Genomic DNA, 23,246 nt, shown 5'->3' on the forward strand with positions numbered 1-23,246 from the left:
TGTGGATATCACTGTTATTATGGGGCACTGTGGATATCACTGTTATTATGGGGACACTGTGGATATCACTGTTATTATGGGAGCACTGTGGATATCACTGTTATTATGGGAGCACTGTGGATATCACTGTTATTATGGGGGCACTGTGGATATCACTGTTATTATGGGAGCACTGTGGATATCACTGTTATTATGGGGGCACTGTGGATATCACTGTTATTATGGGGAGCACTGTGGATATCACTGTTATTATGGGGGCACTGTGGATATCACTGTTATTATGGGGGCACTGTGGATATCACTGTTATTATGGGGAGCACTGTGGATATCGCTGTTATTATGGGGGCACTGTGGATATCACTGTTATTATGGGGGCACTTTGGATATCACTATTATTATGGGGGCACTGTGGATATCGCTGTTATTATGGGGAGCACTGTGGATATCACTGTTATTATGGGGACACTGTGGATATCACTGTTATTATGGGGGCACTGTGGATATCACTATTATGGGGGCACTGTGGATATCACTGTTATTATGGGAGCACTGTGGATATCACTGTTATTATGGGGGCACTGTGGATATCACTGTTATTATGGGAGCACTGTGGATATCACTGTTATTATGGGGGCACTGTGGATATCACTGTTATTATGGGGAGCACTGTGGATATCACTGTTATTATGGGGGCACTGTGGATATCACTGTTATTATGAGGGCACTGTGGATATCACTGTTATTATGGGGGCACTGTGGATATCACTGTTATTATGGGGAGCACTGTGGATATCGCTGTTATTATGGGGGCACTGTGGATATCACTGTTATTATGGGGGCACTGTGGATATCACTATTATTATGGGGGCACTGTGGATATCGCTGTTATTATGGGGGCACTGTGGATATCACTGTTATTATGGGGGCACTGTGGATATCACTATTATTATGGGGGCACTGTGGATATCACTGTTATTATGGGGAGCACTGTGGATATCACTGTTATTATGGGGGCACTGTGGATATCACTGTTATTATGGGGAGCACTGTGGATATCACTGTTATTATGGGAGCACTGTGGATATCGCTGTTATTATGGGGGCACTGTGGATATCACTGTTATTATGGGGGCACTGTGGATATCACTATTATTATGGGGGCACTGTGGATATCGCTGTTATTATGGGGAGCACTGTGGATATCACTGTTATTATGGGGACACTGTGGATATCACTGTTATTATGGGGGCACTGTGGATATCACTATTATGGGGGCACTGTGGATATCACTGTTATTATGGGGAGCACTGTGGATATCGCTGTTATTATGGGGGCACTGTGGATATCACTGTTATTATGGGGAGCACTGTGGATATCGCTGTTATTATGGGGGCACTGTGGATATCACTGTTATTATGGGGGCACTGTGGATATCACTATTATTATGGGGGCACTGTGGATATCGCTGTTATTATGGGGACACTGTGGATATCTCTGTTATTATGGGGGCACTGTGGATATCACTGTTATTATGGGGACACTGTGGATATCACTGTTATTATGGGGGCACTGTGGATATCACTATTATGGGGGCACTGTGGATATCACTGTTATTATGGGGACACTGTGGATATCACTGTTATTATGGGGGCACTGTGGATATCACTATTATGGGGGCACTGTGGATATCACTGTTATTATGGGGACACTGTGGATATCACTGTTATTATGGGGGCACTGTGGATATCACTATTATGGGGGCACTGTGGATATCACTGTTATTATGGGGACACTGTGGATATCACTGTTATTATGGGGGCACTGTGGATATCACTATTATGGGGGCACTGTGGATATCACTGTTATTATGGGGAGCACTGTGGATATCGCTGTTATTATGGGGGCACTGTGGCTATCACTGTTATTATGGGGAGCACTGTGGATATCGCTGTTATTATGGGGGCACTGTGGCTATCACTGTTATTATGGAGGTAATGTGGTTATTTGCTCCCTGCCATTCACTCGTCACCCCACAATTGTTGGTTCGGGGTCCATATATTGATGCTTTCGGGGATGAGGGGCGGTCAGGTGATGTATTTGGTCTGGGTCCCGTTACAGATGGAGACTGTGAAGAAAGAGAATCAGAAGATAATGTAATGTTTTTTTATTAAATGTCGTCATGTTGCTGCACTAAGACAATGAGAAGACGTTCGCATCCGTGGTTCCGGGGACGTGATACAGAGATGCAGTTATAACGTCCGCATCTCTCGGCTCCTCCGACCTCTTTAGGAAAAGATGTGAAGAGCCACTGAGGAAAAAGAGGAGACAACACAGTCCAGATGCGGAGGAGTCTGGAGACGAGGCGATGGGTTCTCTGCAGAGTCGCTCCCTGTGAGGTGGGGACCTGGTTAAATGACTGGAGTATGTTTGGATTTTAGCCCGGAGGAAACCAATATGGGATAAACCATGCACACTTCTTGGAAATCCAGTCCTGGAATCATCCCCAAAATCCCAGCATTACGCTGCAGGAACTCAGACCACTGAGCCACCGCGAAATGTGCAATCCAATAAATTATCACAGAAAGTGACCACTAGACTATCATATATAATAGAGGTGAGCAGATGACGGAGGGCTACACGTACATCCTACTGAGGAGGTTGGACGCACGTACGACGCAACAACAGGAACAGGTTCTCACCAGTAAAGGGATAAGATATTGCCACAGGGAGATGCTTCCCAGACATTGAAGCCACAACTTACAGACCATCACGTTGGCAGCATGAGGGATATGCGAGTTTACCGAAACATTACAAGTACGTCATCCTACAGGTCCATTACACATCAATACACAGACGGAGAGCAAAGTCTCCCCTACATGTGGTGAATGTTCCTTCTGAGGATCATACAACGCTTTGAAGCACCGTCCATCGTCTTCCAGAAGAAAAGTCTTTGATCACCACGGACTGTCCTCAAGTTCTGAACTGATCAATCCTACAGGGTGTTATTAGGAGTTAATCATGTTTTCTGTGATGGATCCATCAGCTTCAATCTTCTCATCACGGATGGAAGAAGCCGCCATGCTCGGTTTGTCGGAATTGGCCTGACCGGTATAATCTTGGGATTCGGACTCATCGATATTGGAGGCTGTTCTGAAGCTGGATTCACTGCCTACATCGCTGTTCTGCAAGGGGAGCAAGGCCTTGTGTCTCATCAGGCTGTCGTCGCTGTTCTTTGCCTCCAGAGAGTTTTTGGGCTTCATACTCTTGTTAGACACAGAATTTTTGGAAGGGTCATCAAAGCTCAGAGACAAAGTGACTGTTCCACTGCCGAAGCTCACCTTCTGCTTGCAGCTCCTGGCTCGCTCTGCTGCAGAGGAGTGTTCATCGTGGTTGCTTTTGCTGCTTACAGAAGATGATGGAGTAGAACCTGATGACCCCCCTAAGCTGTTAGACCTTTTGTGGGAGACGTTGCTACGTCTCAGAGTGGCTCTTGCTGCCACTTTGAAAGCGTGAGCCACCGTGCTGCAGCGGACCTCCTCAATGGTGTTCCTGGAGGGTTTGAACAAAATGATGTACACTTTATTAAAGAAAATGCAAGTCAGCAAGCCAAAACTGGAAGCCAGGATGGCAATGACCTCAACAGCCGACACATATTTCCCATAGGTGCTAACGTAAGCTGGGATGAAGGAGATCCAAACGATGAAGAAGATGAGCATGCTGAAAGTAATGAACTTGGCTTCGTTGAAATTTTCCGGCAATTTTCTGGCTTTGAAGGCGAAGAAAAAGCAAATGGCTGCAAGGAGGCAAATGTAGCCGATGAGAAAGCCAAGAGCCATCAACGATCCCTCATTACAAATAACAAAAATTATCTCATCTTCGTGATTTTTGGCGCTCTTTGGGGGTGCGGAGTAAAGCCAGATAATACAGGTCACAATCTGGACGAAGGTGCACAGGAACACCAGAAGGAACTGGAGGTTGAGGCCCCACCATTTCCTCTGAAAGCTGGTGGGTATTTTGGCCTCAAACACCAGCAAGATTCGGTTGGTCTTCACCAAAATGCAGGAGATGCACAGGACGAAGCTGATCCCGAATGTCGGCTGCCGTAACTGACATGTCCAGTCCTCGGGCTCCCCGATAAAGAATAAGGAGCTGGAGAAGCAGCACAACAGGGAGAAGAGCAGGAGGTACGAGAGCTCCCGGTTGGTGGCCTTCACGATGGGAGTATTGCGGAACTTGATGAAGACACTGGAGACAAAGGAGGTGAGACATATCCCCAGGATGGCAAACATGGTGAGCGCGATCCCAAAGGGTTCGGTCCATGACAGGAACTCGATCTCTTTGGCGATGCAGGATGTGTGGTTTTCATTGGACCAGTAATCCATGGCACATTTCTCACAGGCGCTCGCATCTGGCATGAAAGAAGAGACACAAATTAGTTACGATGTCAAACACCGAAATAAAACATCAGAAACCACAGCAATAAATCTCGGCAATGCAACGCTTCCGCAGCGTTTTATATGGAACGTCCATTTCTCCAACAGGAATTTTGTGTTTGGACTTAAGGAACTGTAACGAGAGAAATAGAAAAGAACTTTCCTCCAGTGATAACCAAGATGCAGGAAGTAAATGTGCCTCCTGGTGTCACGGATCAGGGCTCCCGTACAAACTGTTGCTTTATTAATTTTTTTTTCATTAATCAATAATACACATGAAAATAAGTAAACTTGTCATATATGTTATCAGAGAAATCTGCTTCTTTCACTCTCAATTCATGAGTTAAATCTACATTCAGTGAAGACAAACTTTCCCATTACTGAGATAGGATATGACAGTTGGTGCTCATAAAGTTCTATGGAAATTTGTAACTGTCGCTTCAGGACAGCTTCTAGCTCTTCATCCTCCATAGGATTGTAAGATAACCAAGGGTCATCTCCTCCCTCAATGATCTGAACATTTATCGTCACTGAATGCAGATTTTACCCATGAATTGAGAGTCAATAACCAGCCCAGGAGGAGATAGAAGTAGATTTCTCTGATAAAACTTATTGCAAAGTTTCTTATTTCCATGTGTATTATTGATTTATGAAATAACAATTGAAATGTCGTTGACTCTTTAATCACAAGGTGAATCAATATCATCCTCACATCACGGACTTCTCCACTCACATTTGATTAGTAATCAAACAGCAAATCAATTAAAACACAACATACAGACTTCTCCCGGAAGTTAGTGTTACTGTTCAGGTTTGAATAAAGCTTGTTGAAAGTCTGCACTGTAACAAGCTTTTACTTTGTGGGCCCTTCCGGCTCAATCACAGCCATGTCAAGTATTGTCATAGCTGTGATTGGCCGGCACACTGTATAAAACAGCATTAAAAAAATACGTATTTTCCACTCTATTCTTGATAACAAGGTAAAGCAGACAGCTGCATGCTGCAATCCTCAGCTGTCAGCTTATTCTTGGCTGGTTATCAAAAGTAAAGGGGTCCTCATGCAGCTTTTTAAAAGGTATTTAATCCAGATCACACTGAAATGAGCGCCTACATGTGACCTTAATGACGTCGCCGCTGGTTATATGCAGCCATGTTCTCATGCTCAGCTCATTGTGATCTGGTTGCCGGGCTGGACGGTAACATTTGTCACTGCTCAGCAACCAGATGTAGCAGAGTTGGGGCTCGTTGTGGGACATCAGCATTATGGATTATTTTATGGATTATTGGTGGACAGGTAAGGATTACTTAGATTTTTTATTTTTATGTAAATAAATCTGAGGGGATTTTTCAGGGAATGTTTTGTTGAATTAAAGGACTTTTTTTCTGGGTGTGTCTTTATTACTTTTCACTACAGTGTTAGTAATGGGGGTGTCTGATAGACACCTCTCCATTACTAACCCCTGAACTTGATGTCAGCGGCCATAAAACAGCTGACATCAACACTAAAACCATTACTCCACTTGCCAATGCACCAGTGGGAATAGCAAAGACTAGGTGCCAGAAATGGTGCATCTAATGGATACACCATTGCTGGGGCAGCTGAGAGCTGATGATTTTAGCTTGGAAGGATGCCAATATCCAATGGCCAGTCTCAGCTCATTAATATTAGTCTGCAGCTGTGTGTTTAGCTTTTGATGGTTATTAAATATAGGGGAACCCCACATCATTTTTGGGGGTCCTCCATTTTATTAAACCGCAAAGGCTAAACAGACAGCTGTGGATTGATATTAATAGCCTGGGAAGCTTCATGGATATTGGCACCTTCCCAGAATAATAACAGCAGCCCCCAGCTGTCTGCTTTCCCTCAGCTGGTTAGTAAAAATGGAGGGGACCCCACTGCCATTTTTTCTTTTATTTATTAGTTAAATACATGTACAGTAAGGTAGACATGCACTTTACTAATTATTACACTGACATAGTTCTCACTATGCTCTAGCGTCGGCTGGTGAATACTCTCGTCAGCGTTGCCTGTTCTTGCTATCAGCGAGACCAGGCGTACACTGATGAGAGTAGTAGTCCTCAGACAATAACTGACCGGCGGTAACCTTTTCTCCACCGATTACAGCTGTTGGTTCACATGCTAACATCTGTGTGACAGTGTGAGACCCGCAGCTCTATGACTGGCGGTAGCGTTAGTAAGGTTACCACTGATCAGAGCCGGTGTTTCCCACGCTTAAACACAGATGACAGCGTGGGAATCACCGTATATTCTGGGCCCCTATTTATTTGAATGGGGTCCGGGTTTGGGATTGACTTCAAAGTTCCTGATCTGAATATTCCTAATTATTTGTGGTGACGGCTCTTTATCGTTGCACTTCACAGTAGCAGCAAAGTGACGGACATTTCTGAGATCTCCTTCCTGCACACTCTGATTTGGACCATCAAAATGTTTTATTCTTAATCTGCACCCTGCGGAATCAGCATTTTTTTTAATGCATTTTCACCTATTCTAATAAAAGGGGAAAAAACATGTACAAACACATAACAAAGCACCTATGTTATGCAGCATTTTTCCTGCCAACACTCAGAAAAATCTGCTGCTGCTAATACAGAAGATGTGCACACAGCCGCAGATGGCACGCCGGGTGTTTTACATGGATCTTCTAGTAAGGGATCACTATCGATCCAGTCAATTTGTCTTCTTACATTATTTCTAAAGACCAAATTTTTTATTATAAGGTCTAAGTTTTGTTTTGATTAATCATTTGGCTGTCTGTCAAACTGCTCTAGATAAAATCCATTTAGTGGTGCTAATTATGTTAATAAAAAAGCAATTTTTTCACCCAGTGCAATCCAGGTCCTCACAGCGTCGGACAGGATCCAAGATCTTATGTAGAAGGATCTGGTAGATTTATACATTCAGACTGACAGAAAAATAAATAATAATGTAGCACGTGGTGAAAAAGTCGCTACTGATGATCTGCGATCCAGGTCGCCAGTGCGGTCCAGGATGGTGTTTGGATCTCAATGAACCATTATCAGAAGAAGCAGATACTGATCCTTTACTCGCTGATGATCCCGCAAAGAGATAATAATGAGAATTATCTAAACTGCCGCAGGAAGGAATCAGAAGGAAAATGATTACAATTACGTACAGTAACCTTCCCATCTTTGATCCCTTACAAGAAGCACCTGGAGCGCCCCGGCCAGGGCTATCGGGGTACTCGGCACCGGGCCCGTTGATCTCAATGGGAGTTGTCACAGAAGCTGTGACCCGGTCCGTGGCCCTGGGGACCCATGGCAAAAGGGGTGAAAGAACAATGAAGTAGAATTGATGAATAGTTTGTGACGCCTCCTGTGGTGCTCGGCAAGGGGGATGTTAAGCTGACGCTGCATGCAGATCCTCTGGGACTGGTGGTGGGTTGCAGCCAAGATGGTGAAGCTCCCCACAGGTGGAGCTGTAGTCCCAGGGTAGTGTAGAAGCTGGTACCCAGATGTAGTGGTACCAGGTGTGTTGGCGCAGGAATGAATGGAGGACACCGGGGCCTGTAGTTCCAAAGCTTTACTCACAGTCTGTAGTACACACCGGTGCCCGCCTCCGTGCTGTGTCCTCCGGGTCAGAGGCTCAATCAACCTCCCGGTGAAATGGAATGCTCCCTTCCAACACTCCGCCAACATGTACCTTTCTGAACGTCTCCTCTTATAGCGCCTTTAAGTGTGAAGATCTCCCAGTACTGAGTTACACTGGAGTTCCTCCTGACAGATGTTCCCAAGAACTCTACTTGTACGGCAGACAGCTGTAGCCTGCTTCGGGGACGCCTTACTCCTGAATCCCGGCTCACTATCAAGGTGCCCCCAAGTCTTAGATGGGAGTAGTGCATTTACAGCCCACTACTCCACCGGTGTCTGCTGCAGAACCATTAGTGTCCATACAACCTCGGGGACTGGGCCCCGGCCTTGCGCTTAGAACTTCTAGGCAGGGTTCTTCCTCTAACCCACGTCCTCTGTTCCCTTTTACTTCTACGTTCCGTACTAGTCTTTCCTTCTTATGGAAGATCAGGTTTCTGTTTAATGTCTTTCTCCTTCTTTCCTTTCCTGTGCCAGCTGGCTCAGATCACTGAGGCAGCTGCAGCACTCCTTCCTCCATCCCTCTCTCAGGGATCTTCCTTCTTCACTCTTCTCCGAGTGACTCCCCAACTGACTGACCTCGAACTCACTTAAATTCTAAACCTTCCCACTCTTTTATGTATTCTAAACTCCACCCGCCTCCCAGCACGTTTCGTGTTCCAAGCAGGGAGCCACCAAAGGTGCTCTGCTAGACTCCAATATAATAATATAGCCCAGAAAAGGCAAGGACTCCTGGTCAAACAGGCACTTCTCCAGCTTGTCGTAGAGGGAGTTAGCTCTTAAGCGGGTGAAGACTTTGCCAACCTCTCTCCGGTGGGAGTCCATATCTGGAGAATAGATGAGAATATCATCCAGATAGACAACCACCGAAGTGGAGAGCATATCCCGAGAGATATCATTGACAAAGTCCTGGTAGACAACCGGCGCATTACAAAGACCGAAGGACATGACCAGGTACTCGTAATGGCCATCCCTGGTGTTAAATGCTGTCTTCCATTCGTCCCCCTCACGGATGCGAATCAGATTATAGGCCCCCCTGCAGATCTAATTTGGTAAAAACTTTCGCTCCTCGCAATATATCGAAGAGTTCCGATATCGGGGCAGAGGATACTTGTTCTTAATGGTTATGGCGTTAAGACCCCTGTAATCGATGCAGGGACGCAGTTCTCCATTCTTCTTCTGGACAAAGAAGAATCCCACCCCCGCTGGCGACACTGACTTCCTAATGAATCCCCTTTCCAGATTCTCCCTGATGTATTGAGACATGGCCTCTGTCTCTGGGAGAGATAAGGGGTAGACTCGACCACGGGGAGGCTCAGTACCAGGCAAGAGGTCAATAGGACAGTCTTAGGGGCGATGCGGTGGAAGGGTTTCTGCCGCTTTCTTGGAGAATACATCTGCGTACTGCTAATAGTGCTTAGGGAGCGAGGAAAGATCTGCGGGGACCTCAGTGGAGGCAACCTGTATGCACTCCCTCCAACATCTACCCTCACAGGACTTACTCCAAGCCAGAATCCTCCCAGAGGACTACTCTATATGGGGTGAGTGATACCGCAACCAGGGAACCCCTAGAAGAACCTGGTCGATTCCCTCTGGCATGACGAGGAGGGATATCATCTCCTGGTGAGATGGAGACACCGAGAGTAACAAGAGGATGGTCTGGTGGGTAATCTATGAGGGTAGGACGGCGCCATTCACCACTCTAACGGTGACTGGTTTGGGTATCATAACCAGGGTTATTGCGTGTAGTTGAGCGAAGGCAGATGACACAAAATTGCTCTCCGCTCCAGAATCCACGCAGACCTCTATCGCCAGAGTGGAGGAGCCAAACTCTAGTGTCCCCTTAAAGGACAGCTTGGGAGAAAACGCCGCAGATTCTAGTGTGCCGCCTCCTATGGCTACTAAGTGCGAGCGTTCTCCTGGCCGCTGTGGGCACCGATTGGCAAAGTGACCAAACTGCCGGCAAGCGTGACGGATCACAGGAGCTCGAGCGAACCGGGATCTGGCTCCCTCACGGGAAGCCCCCTGGCACTCGGACGCCCGATCGGGAGGTTCCAGGGGTTTAGAGAAACTGGGTGCCAACCTAAACCCTTGTCTACACTGGGGCCGCGCCAACCCTCGCTCGGCAAAGCGAAGGTCTATATGGGTGGAGACAGTAATGAGCTTCTCCAGTGTGGCAGGAATCTCCCTGGTAGCCAGAGTGTCCTTCACATGGTCAGCTAAACCTCTCCAGAACACCGGAATGAGGACCTTGTCCGGCCACTCCAACTCCGGATGGCAAAGTGACTGACCATGGACGAGCCCTGTGACAGTGCCTGCAGCTGGAGCGCAGTGTCATGGGTGACTCGCGGTCCCAAGAAGAAATGCTTCAGAGTGGCTAAGAAGCGCGAGACACTCTGCACCACATGATCACCATGTTCCCACAGCGGTGTGGCCCACTCCAAAGCTCTGTCTGTCAGGAGAGAGACGACAAAGCCCACCTTAGCCCGCTCAGAAGGGAATGGTGCCGCCAGCAGCTCTAGCTGTATGGAGCATTGACTCACGAAGCCCCTGCAAGAAGCACTGTCACCCGAGAATTTTTTCGGGCAGCGGGAGGCGGGACAAAGTCGGGGCAGGGATGGCAGTGGTCACACGGGAGACAGCCTCTGCGGCTGCCTGAACAGCGACTGCAGCAACATCCACAGCTGAGGTTGGATGCTCGAGATCCGCCAACCTACCATCCAGCTGCCGGATGTGCTGCAGCAGTCGCTGTTTGTCCGCCATTACTGGCCAGACCCTGGCGCTAGTATAATGTTATGAACGGCGGAACACACTAAATATAAAATAACAGAAAGTGCATTCGCCGCTTAGGGTCCTCCGTGCAGAGGTGTGAAACTGCTGCTACAATAATGGTAGACGCACAATATAGCAGAATAGCACACCCGCGTGAACGTCACCCGCTGTGCATTGGCGAGCTCTGTTGAATTCACAGAGGCGCCAAATATATAAACATAATCACTGAGCCTGTTGACCTCACAGATCTCAGCAGAGTGCACGCATGGTAAGCGGTCTCAGGACTCGGGCCCAAGGCACAGGGTCAGTGTCCGTCTAGACCTACCGTGTGTGCGGCGTCGCTACTGCGGACGCCCACAAGTGCTGCAGACTGCAGCGCGGCGACAGAGACAGCCGCAATACAACAGTGTCCTGGCAAGGCGCACTGTCGGACGCTAGTACTGTGGTGGATGAGGATTGTGGCCTGTAGCGTGCCACTGACTGGCGCTGACTCTAAGCTAAGTCCCTATTCACATTCGTAATATCAGAGGAAAGAGGTTTCATAATGAGTCATTTGCAAGTCCATACATCCATCATTATTCACACAGTAGGAAACAAATGTCTATAGTATGGCCCCTCGGCCATGCGGGCCCTCCATAGACGTGCGCTTCCGGGACCGTCCAGATCTCTGAGATGGACCAATCAGATCAGTAGAAGGACCTGAGGACGTGACTGCCGATCTCCAATGGGAGATCGTCTCGTGAGCATGCCCAGTAGCGCGACAAGAGGACAGCCACTGAGGCGGCTTGCTGCAGGACAGCCTGCGCTGCTATTGCTGACCCAGAGGTTGCAGCAGCAACCATTCCAACAGAGCTGGTCTGAGCATAGCATCTGGGACGCTGAGATAGCTGTGCAGGCTCCTGAGTGGTCGAGGAAGAATGGGAGACCGTTGAATGCAAGGCTCTGGATTCCCGCTGTGCAGCTGCAGGAACCCGACGCCTAACATTGCCCCCCCCCCTAGGGCCCCCTCCCTTCTGAGCCTCACTACATGCTGCGATCAGGAGCGGGGCGTGGATGTTCTCCACTGGCTCCCATGTCTGAGCCTCTGGACCATGACCCTTCCAGTCCACCAAATAAAACCTTTTATCAGGCACCATCCTGCATCCCACAATGGCATTGACCTCAAACTCGTCTGACGATAGGTCCGATGTACCGGCAGATGACTCAGAGAACTGGGACATGTGAACAGGTTTAAGGAGGGACACGTGGAAGGCGTCCGAGTTAGCCGAGTGTGGTGGAAATGCCAGGCGATAGACCACAGAGCTGATCCACTCGAAGACTTTAAAGGGGCCAATGTAGCGGGGTGCAAACTTAGGAGACTCAACCCGCAGCCTGATATTACGGGTGGAGAGCCACACTAAGTCACCAGGAGCAAAACTCGGCGCGGGGCACCGATGCGTGTTGGCGGAGGACCTCATTCTCTCCTAAGATGCCCGGATGGCATCCTGAGTGCGATCCCAAATGTCACGAGCCTCCACCTTCCAGTCTGCCACCCTGGAATCAGTGGACGACACGGGCATAGGGACAGAAACACCCGGATGCTGGCCGTAATTAAGGAGGAATGGGGTCTGACCGGTGGAATCGGCCACGGAGTTGTTTAGAGCGAATTCCGCCCACGGTAGCAAGGATGCCCAGTCATCATGTCTGGCCGAGAGAAAATGTCATAGATAGGTGACCAGGGTTTGGTTGGCTCTCTCAACCAAGCCGTTCGTCTCAGGATGGTAGGCCGAGGAGAGATTTAGCTCATTACTGAGCAGCCTACAGAGCTCTCTCCAAAACTGAGACGCGAACTGGGGCCCCCGGTCACTAACTATCTTGTTCGGCATGCCATGCAAGCGGAAGACATGCTTGATGAACAATGCCGCCAGGCCCCATGCAGAAGGTAGCCGCGCGAGTGGCACCAAGTGCACCATTTTGGAAAAATGGTCGGTGACAACCAAGATGACCGTGCTGCCATTGGACTTGGGCAGACCCACCACAAAGTCTATGCCAACCATTTCCCAGGGCCTATCTGCCACCGGCAGGGGGTAAAGCAACCCAGCGGGCTTTTGCTGAGACGGCCTGTTGTGGACGCAAGAGACGCATGCCTGAATGTAGTCCCCAACGTCCCGGGCCATATGCGGCCACCAATATGTCCTCGCCAGCAGCTCAGTGGTCTGCTTCGTCCCAAAGTGACCACCCACCCTGGATGCGTGAGCCCATGAGAGGACCTCTGGTCGCAAACGGGCAGGGACAACTGTCTTGACTCGGGCCCAAGGCACAGGGTCAGTGTCCGTCTAGACCTACCGTGTGTGCGGCGTCGCTACCGCGGACGCCCACAAGTGCTGCAGGCTGCAGCGCGGCGACAGAGACAGCCGCAATACAACATACAACAGTGTCCTGGCAAGGCGCACTGTCGGACGCTAGTACTGTGGTGGATAATTGTGGCCTGTAGCGTGCCACTGAATGGCGCTGACTCTAAGCTAAGTCCCTATTCACATTCGTAATATCAGAGGAAAGGGGTTTCATAATGAGTCATTTGCAAGTCCACACATCCATCATTATTCACACAGTAGCAAACTAACGTTTATACTAGCGCATGGCCGAGCAGCCATGCGGGCCATCCATGGCCGTGCGCTTCCGGGACCTTCCAGATCTCTGAGATGGACCAATCAGATCAGTATAAGGACCTGAGCACGTGACTCCCGATCTCCAATGGGAGATCGTCTCGTGAGCATGCCCAGTATCGCGACGAGAGGACTTAGCCACTGAGGCGGCTTACTGCCGGACAGCCTGCACTGCTATTGCTGACCCAGAGGTGGCAGCAACAACCAGTCCCACAGAGCTGGTTTGAGGAGAGCGTCTGGGACGCTGAGATAGTTGTGTAGGTTCCTGAGCGGTCGGTGGAGAATGGGAGACCACTGGATGCAAGGCTCTGGATTCCCACTGTGCAGCTGCAAGAACCCGACGCCTAACATTTGCTAGGTACGGTTGCTACATAGACGACATCATTGTTGTCAGGAAGTGATGGTGCAGGCGTTTATTGACTGTGAATGTCATCAATCTTGATGAACTTTTTTTGCCTATAGTTGGCAACTTGGCATCAATATTCCATTTCCGTTCTAGATCTTACATTATCAGCTGATTATTCTATAGGGGCACAATTATGGCTATACCAGTAGGGAGAACTCACGATAATCAAACTTAATTGTTCCACAAAGAGTTTTTATAAGAAAGAAAGAGAATTGTGCAATAGATACAGAGACACAATTATTCCCACTGAATGATACACAGAGCAGTATATATTGTATGTTTGAAGGCAGAGGCGTATCCGGGGGGGCATCCGTGGCATGTGCCCCGGGTGTAGCCGACAGGGGGACACCATCAGGCCGCCTGATGCGGTGGTCCAAGGAGGAGGCTCCCCATCGGCGGCATTCTGCCGCCCCCACATTGTTCTCTGTTCTCAAACTGACAGCTGGCTCAGAGAAAGTGCTGCACGTCGGTCGGTGACTCGGTGTACAAGCGTCTTCAGGTGTCAGGCGCTAGTACACGTGACTCACTTGTCGATGTAAGCCCTGACCGCCGCCTGCAGTCACTTGATCACGCTACTGACGTCACACGCCGGCTCTTCAGAGGCGAAGACACAGGCAGTGAGGCAGCGTTGCGGTTGGTGGTAAGTGCTCCAGCTCCAGACCTGGTAATGGAGCTGAAGACACCAAAGGTTAATGGTGGAAATGTAAGGACATCAAGAGAATGCCAAGAGTGTGCAAAGCAGTAATCAAAGCAAAAGGTGGCTACTGTGAAGAACCTAGAATATAAGACATATTTTCAGCTGTTTCACACTTTTTTGTTAATTATATAATTCCACATGTGATAATTCATAGTTTTGATGCCTTCAGAGTGAATCTACAATTTTCATAGTCATGAAAATAAAGAAAACTCTTTGAATGAGAAGGTGTGTCCAAACTTTTGGTTTGTACTGTATGTTGTGTTCTCCAGATGTGAGTGGAGAGGTCTGTGATGCGGGGATGGTGTTTATTCACTTTGTGTCTCACTACACCCTAAGTCGCAATTAATATCTACTCACTTTTCTGATTAATCTCAGTTATAAACTTTCTGCCTTTCCTCCTCTATTGTGATTTCATTATTAGATTGTTATATTAAATAGATGAACATTTAATATGAAAACAGACATCCCCATCCAGTATTACCATCCGAAACGCGCTGACTAGAGCGTTCTCCAGGCGGCATGCATTTGTAGTGTTCTTTCTCATGGTGGTTACTTTTATAGAATTTTGCTAATAAAAAATTACCATATTTTACCAAGAATCCCAGTGCTGGGTGAATATAAAAAGAAAATAAAAAAAAATAAATGTAAATAAAAAGAAATTAAAATCATAATGAAAATTGCGTTACAATTTTTTTTTCACTATTTCTGTGCATCCAATAAGTAAGTTACAGCCATTTCCCAACATTCAGCTGTGACCTCCAGCACCAGAAAGAGGAACCTTAACTTATACTATTACCTGTCTCGTCTGCGTACTCCCCGTCTGGACAGTCCTCACAACTAAAACAGCAGGTGGGCTCTCCTTCGATGATGCCCTTCCTGGTGCCTTCCTGGCAGATTCTGCTGCAGTTGGAAAAAGGAACCTGGAGAGAATAAAATGATTTAGTGTCTGACAGCTGTAATAAGTGAAAATGTCCAGAAGATGGTGATACAAGAACATGAGCTGTCACACTGATTATCTCCAGCAGGTGGCGATATATGAACATGAGCTGTCACACTGATTATCTCCAGCAGGTGGCGATATATGAACATGAGCTGTCACACTGATTATCTCCAGCAGGTGGCGATATATGAACATGAGTTGTTACACTGATTATCTCCAGCAGGTGGCGATATATGAACATGAGTTGTCACACTGATTATCTCCAGCAGGTGGCGGTATATGAATATGAGCTGTCACACTGATTATTGTCATGGTCACGTGTGTCAGGACGCAGATGATGCCGCAAGGCGAACCCATAACACACGTGACCCTGGATACACCGCCTCCAGTGGGGCGCATTTAAATAATAAAACGTGCAGGTGGATACGCCGCCTCCACCTGGCGAATTTAGGTATTACACGTTATACATACAATATCTGGAAACACCGCCTCCAGTAAGGCGCATTTAAATAATAAAGGGGGGAACCTGGGTAACTTTAACAATGGTGGGCCCTGCAATAGGGAAAAGGGAATTGGAGACCTCCTGAGCTCCTCTGAGCCAGTGTCCCTGCACTCCTAACGTTCCCTATGCCGGTTTCACACCGGGCGCCGCACGCGTACCTCAACGCCCTTGCTCGCCCTGAACCTAAACCCTCACTAGGGAATAGGTCGGTGCGGAGACTAATCCCACCACTGCACTAATAACACACATGAGGAAAGAGACAATACAGGGGAAACACCACTTAGCTTTGCTCTGTTGCGTGCGCTCCTAGCAACAGAGCCCTCCACCTGAGTGCATCTTCTCCTCCACCTGGATCCATCACCATAACGGGATCCTTCACCTTAGTGCAGCCTTGGAGCAGAGTCCAACACCAGTTGCAGCTGCTTAGTACCAGAGTCCCAAGGAAGTGTTCAGCTTCTGCCACGAAGTCAAGCATGCTTGAGTCCAGCTCAGCGGCCAAGTCCCACATGGTGAGTGCCACTCTCCATAGTAGCCACTCCACCAGCCCATGCAGACACTTCCCGCTGACTCCATCACTGCGACCCCACCACGCCATGCGAGCCCTTCGTCCAGACACCATAGCCGAAACACATCCCCCCTGGCCAAGCCGCGCAGGACTCCCCACCAGCTCCATCCCCCATCCAGGCTCTCCAAAAACAGAGCGAACACAAACTCACAATATCACAGGCAGTGATTGCACACCTCTAGCACACCTCCAAAGGGTGTCACACCGGATACATGATTAAGTGCACAAAACCTAAAGTGCAATATCAAAACCACCACCGGGGACAGTCAAGACACCTTGGAACTTTCCAAAGTAAAAAAAAGTTCACCCAGTGATTTAAAACTGTCAGATCACTTCAGATCATGACAATTATCTCCAGCAGGTGGCAATACACTGTGTTCCAAATTATTATGCAAATGATATTTTTCTCTGATTTTCCTAAATAGTCGGTACAAATGACAGTCAGTCTAATAAAAGTCATCACCGGTTAGAGTATACATCAAATTTTATAGAAGAAACCTCCCAATAATAACAGTATAATCTCCAAAAAGAATAAAAGCTCAAATTGCCCTGTTCCAAATTATTAGGCACAGTAGAATTTCTAAACATTTGATCTGTTTTAAAGAACTGAAAATGTTCATTTGTGGAATTTGCAGCATTAGGAGGTCACATTCACTGAGCAAAAAGGATATTTTGGAGTTAAATAGCTTAACAGGCCAAGTTACATGTTAACATAGGAACCCTTCTGTGATGTCACCTTCACAATTCTGGCCTCCATTGAACTTGTGAAGTTTTTGGAGAGTTTCTGCTTGGATTTCTTTGCATGAAGTCAGAATAGTCTCCCAGAGCTGCTGTTCTGATGTGAGCTGCCTCCCACCCTCATAGATCTTTTGCTTGATGAGACTCCAAAGGTTCTCTATAGGGTTGAGGTCAGGGGAAGATGGTGGCCACACCATGAGTTTATCTCCTTTTATGCCTATAGCAGTCAATGACTCGGAGGTCTTCTTTGCAGCATGAGATGGGGCATTGTCATGCATGAAGATGATTTTGTTCCTGAAGGCACGGTTCTGCTTTTTATACCATGGAAGACAGCTGTCAGTCAGAAACTATATACTTTGCAGAGGTCATTTTCACACCTTCAGGAACCTTAAAGAGCCCTACCAGCTGTTTCCCCATGATTCCGGCCCAAAACATGACTCCTCCACCTGCTTGCAGACGTCGCAGCCTTGTTGGGACATAGTGGCCATCCACCAACCATCCACTACTCCATCCATCTGGACCATCCAGGGTTGCTCGACACTCATCAGTAAGCAAGACTGTTTGAAAATTAGTCTTCATGTATGTCTGGGGCCACTGCAACCATTTCTACTTGTGAACACTGTTTAGGGGTGGCCGAATAGTAGATTTATGCACCACAGCAAGCCTTTGAAGGATCCTACACTTTGAGGTTCGAGGGACTCCAGAGGCACCAGCAGCTTTAAATATCTGTTTGCTGGTTTGTAATGGCTTTTTAGCAGCCGCTCTCTTGATCCGATGAACTTGCCTGGCAGAAACCTTCCTCATTCTGCCTTTATCTGCATGAACACGTCTGTGCTCAGAATCAACCACAAATCTCTTAACAGTACAATGATCACGTTTAAATTTTTGGGAAATATCTAATGTTTTCATCTCTTGACCAAGGCATTGCACTATTTGATGCTTTTCAGCAGCAGAGAGATCCGTTTTCTTTCCTAAATTCCTTGAAACCTGTGACCTGCTTAATAATATGGAACATCATTCTTAAGTAGTTTTCCTTTAATTGAGCTCACCTGGTAAACTAATTATCACAGGCATTTGAGATTGATTTCAGTGATCCAAAGAGCCCTGATACACAATACCATCTATGAGTTTATTTGAAAAACAAAAAATTACATCTTTAGGACACTTAAATCCAATTTGCATAATAATTTGGAACACAGTGTATATGAATATGAGCTGTCACACTGATTATTTCCGGCAGGTGGCGATATATGAATATGAGTTGTCACACTGATTATCTCCAGCAGGTGGCGATACATGCACATCTTACCCACTGAATTCAGATTTTCTTTCAATATCACTGCTCTCAGTATATAATCTGCAGCCCCTCGATCCCCCTGTGTTAAACATCTGGTTCCCCCGCCATGCCAACTGCCTTCATGGCTGGTGGTACAGAGCTGACTGATACCAGTGCGGTGCTGTAATAGCAGCCACGGAGTAGCAAGTCCGACCATGACATTTCTTCCCCCTGAATCACTTGTGAGTGATAATTTTTACACCGCTCCATCATACTCACCCGGCCTCCGCTCCCACGCCGCAGCCTCTCTCCACCCGACGGCCACGGCGGTCACCTCTGACGCGCTCCCTGCTGCTTCTTGTGCTGCGGCTGTGCCCTGACCTTCGGACCAATGGCAGACCAGACGGGGCTATATCAGGCCGCTTCCCCCTGAGGGAGGCGCCTGATCGTTGTGTTACCTTGCACACTGGGCCCTGCTTCCTCCTGTGCTCTCTACAGTCTCTCGGTGCCGTCCTCAGTGTTTCCTGCAGCAGCCTCGCAGCCTGTCTTCCGTGTTCGCTAACAGTTACTCCAGTCCTGCCTCCGGTGTTCCTGTTCCATCCTGTTCCAGTCCTGCCGTCCTACTCCAGTCCGGCCTCCGGTGTTCCTGTTCCATCCTGCTCCAGTCCTGCCATCCTACTCCAGTCCTGCCTCCGGTGTTCCTGTTCCATCCTGTTCCAGTCCTGCCATCCTACTCCAGTCCTGACTCCGGTGTTCCTGTTCCATCGTATTCCAGTCCTGCCATCCTACTCCAGTCCTGCCTCCGGTGTTCCTGTTCCATCCTGCTCCAGTCCTGCCATCCTACTCCAGTCCTGCCTCCGGTGTTCCTGTTCCATCCTGCTCCAGTCCTGCCATCCTACTCCAGTCCTGCCTCCGGTGTTCCTGTTCCATCCTGTTCCAGTCCTGCCATCCTACTCCAGTCCTGACTCCGGTGTTCCTGTTCCATCCTGCTCCAGTCCTGCCATCCTACTCCAGTCCTGACTCCGGTGTTCCTGTTCCATCCTGTTCCAGTTCTGCCATCCTACTCCAGTCCTGCCTCCGGTGTTCCTGTTCCATCGTATTCCAGTCCTGCCATCCTACTCCAGTCCTGCCTCCGGTGTTCCTGTTCCATCCTGTTCCAGTCCTGCCATCCTACTCCAGTCCTGACTCCGGTGTTCCTGTTCCATCCTGCTCCAGTCCCGCCGTCCTACTCCAGTCCTGCCTCCAGTGTTCCTGTTCCATCGTATTCCAGTCCTGCCATCCTACTCCAGTCCTGACTCCGGTGTTCCTGTTCCGTCCTGCTCCAGTCCTGCCGTCCTACTCCAGTCCTGCCTCCAGTGTTCCTATTCCATCGTATTCCAGTCCTGCCATCCTACTCCAGTCCTGACTCCGGTGTTCCTGTTCCATCCTGTTCCAGTTCTGCCGTCTTTCTCCAGTCCTGCCTCCGGTGTTCCAGTTCTATCCTGCTCCAGTCCTTCCGTCCTCCTTTATTCCTGTCTCATGTGTTCCAACTCTGTCCTGTCATCTACACTTCAGTTCCTCCATGTTCCAGTCTATAGTCTTACTCCATTCCTGTCTCCTGTGTGCCAGCCCTGTTCTGTCATCTACACTTCAGTCCCACTGTCCTACTCCAGTCCATCCTGAGCCGCTACCGTGGTACTCGAACCCCTGGGCCTGCTCCTAATGGTCCCTGTATAGGGGTCGGTTCCACCTGGCAGCCCGCCCAGGGCTCCTTGGTGCCACGGTCCAGAGGGTCCACTCCTGGAGATTCCGGCTCCTGACCACCCACGCTAACAATAATATTGAGAAGTGAAGACCCCGTAACTAGAGATGGGCGAACCCCGGTACGGTGTCCGTACCGAACACCCACTGTTCGGGCATGAACACCGAACATGGACTTCTCCAGGAAGTCCGTGTTACTGTTCGGGTTCAGCCTCCCTGAACATCGGGTGTTTGCCGTGCTGTCATCTGTATGACAGCGCTGCAAACAACACTTCTGAATGGCGGTAAATTCATCACTGCCGGTCAGACAGTTTATAAATTTACCTCCATTCATTGGCTTGGGACAGAACTACGGACAGGTGCGGGATATTGTTGTTTTTTATTTTTGGTCTATTACAGGAGACGAGGGCTTCGGTGGAATAGGCGGTAGGTGAGTGTAACTGTGCTTGTGATTTTTAAATAAAAATGGAAAACTGTATTTAGTCTTATTTCTAATAAAGGACTTTGCTTTGACTGTGTCTTTATTTACCATGTAACTATAGGATTAGTAATGGATAGGTGTCTTTTAGATGCCTCTCTATTACTAAGCCGTGGGCTTGATGTCACCTGACAATACAAAGGTGACATCAACCCCAAAATATGAACCCCATTTGCCACCACTACAAGGCAAGTGGGAAGAGCTGGGCAAAGCACCAGAATTGGCGCATCGATATTCCTTTTCTTGGCAGCTGCGGCCTGCTGTTTTTAGGCTGGGGGTTAATATCCATGGCCCCTTACCAGCATGAGAATACCAGCCCCCAGCTGTCTGCTTTAGCAAGGCTGGCTGTAAAAAATGGGGGGGAACCCCACACCGTTTTTTTTAAATTATTTCTTTAAATAATTAAAAAAACAGCATGGGGTCCCTTCTATTCTTGATAACCAACCTTGCTGAAGCTGACAGCTGAGGGTTGCAGCCCCCAGCTGTGAGTTTTGTCTGGCTGGTTATAGAAAATACAGGGGAACCCATGCCTTTTTTTATTTATAAATACTCCCATCAGCCTCTCCTGCTCTCACTCTTATCAGCGGCAGCAGGTGTCGGCTGATGGGAGCAGTAGTTTCATCAGCCCACACCAATGACTGGAGGTAAACTCTATACCTCCGATCACAGCTGTGCACTCACCCTGTCATTTGACAGCATGGGAACCGCGGCTCTCTGATGATTTCACCGCCGATCAGAAGCGGTGTTTTCCACGCTGTCATGCACATGACAGCATGGCAAAGACTGGATGTTCAGAACCTCCATTCAAGTGAATGGGGTCTGGGTTCGGGTACTGTTCTGATCCCTTAACTTAACTGTTCGGACGGAATCAAACATCCAAGGTCTGCCCATCTCTACCGGTAACATAACAGAGCGAGGTGGGGGCAAGTGCTGAGGAGCAGAGGGCAGAAAAGTCTCCACTGCTCTGCTGACCCCATAACTGCAGGATCCAGACCACTTCAGGTAACAGCACAAACACTGCTCTCCACGGGAGCTTCGTGGCCGAGTAGCTGCATGCAGCCGTACATCACCAAGCACAATACCAAGCGTCGGATGGAGTGGTGTAAAGCCGCCACCACTGGACTCTGGAGGAGACGTGTTCTGTGCAGTGACGGACTGCACTCCTCTATCTGCGTCTGATGGAGGAGTCTGGGTTTGGTGATTCCTGGAGGACGTTACCCCCTGACAGCATTGTGCCCCCTGTAGAGATGGTGGAGGAGATAATACTATGTGCTATTATCAAGGAATGGCCCCTATGTACACACATCATGGCTGCTTACCTCTCGGGAAAATCCACTCCATAAAATTTTGCTCTCATTGATGAACAGGCGCTCGCCTTTCTTGGCGTAGACATTATAGTGGCCGATGTCTTCAAACACAACTTCATCTGAGCCGTCCTCCTTTGTCAGGTGCCAATTAATGATGGTGTAATTCCCCACCAAGTCTCCAAAATCATTGAAATCTACCTGCTCCCCAATATTATTAGTGAAATTAAGGTGCCGAAGGTGTTTCAGGACCTAAAATATAAAGAGAAGTGAACGTCAGTAATGGAAAATAATTATCTGCTCTGATAATCTGTAATAATAGAAAGATAAATGAAAGATTAGACTCCAGAGCTGCACTCACTATTCTGCTGGTGCAGTCACTGTGTCCTTACATTACATTACTGATCCTGACTTACATCCTGTATTATACCCCAGAGCTGCACTCACTATTCTGCTGGTGCAGTCACTGTGTACATACATTACATTACTGATCTTGAGTTACATCCTGTATTATACTCCAGAGCTGCACTCACTATTCTGCTGGTGCAGTCACTGTGTACATACATTACATTACTGATCCTGAGTTACATCCTGTATTATACTCCAGAGCTGCACTCACTATTCTGCTGGTGCAGTCACTGTGTACATACATTACATTACTGATCCTGAGTTACATCCTGTATTATACTCCAGAGCTGCACTCACTATTCTGCTGGTGCAGTCACTGTGTACATACATTACTGATCCTGAGTTACATCCTGTATTATACTCCAGAGCTGCACTCACTATTCTGCTGGTGCAGTCACTGTGTCCTTACATTACATTACTGATCCTGACTTACATCCTGTATTATACCCCAGAGCTGCACTCACTATTCTGCTGGTGCAGTCACTGTGTACATACATTACATTACTGATCCTGAGCTACATCCTGTATTATACTCCAGAGCTGCACTCACTATTCTGCTGGTGCAGTCACTGTGTACATACATTACATTACTGATCCTGAGTTACATCCTGTATTATACTCCAGAGCTGCACTCACTATTCTGCTGGTGCAGTCACTGTGTACATACATTACATTACTGATCCTGAGTTACATCCTGTATTATACTCCAGAGTTGC

At 48.1% G+C, this 23,246-nt stretch overlaps 1 protein-coding gene across 1 annotated transcript in view; it reads right to left on the bottom strand.

Moving 5' to 3' along the window:
* Positions 1–2,148: 2,148 nt before the first annotated feature.
* The window catches only part of CASR (calcium sensing receptor), a 210,850-nt gene continuing 189,752 nt past the window's right edge, over positions 2,149–23,246 (bottom strand). The window contains exons 5-7 of the mRNA XM_073577023.1: positions 22,138–22,374; positions 15,376–15,499; positions 2,149–4,407 (exon numbers count right to left, since the gene is read on the bottom strand). Of these exons, the coding sequence (XP_073433124.1) occupies positions 3,005–4,407; positions 15,376–15,499; positions 22,138–22,374 (1,764 nt within the window). The 3' untranslated portion in view covers positions 2,149–3,004. The remainder of the gene's footprint in view (positions 4,408–15,375; positions 15,500–22,137; positions 22,375–23,246) is intronic.

This window comes from Dendrobates tinctorius, unplaced genomic scaffold (genome assembly GCF_039654945.1).
Source record: "Dendrobates tinctorius isolate UK_male_01 unplaced genomic scaffold, ASM3965494v1 ptg000054l, whole genome shotgun sequence".
Lineage (NCBI taxonomy): Eukaryota > Metazoa > Chordata > Amphibia > Anura > Dendrobatidae > Dendrobates > Dendrobates tinctorius.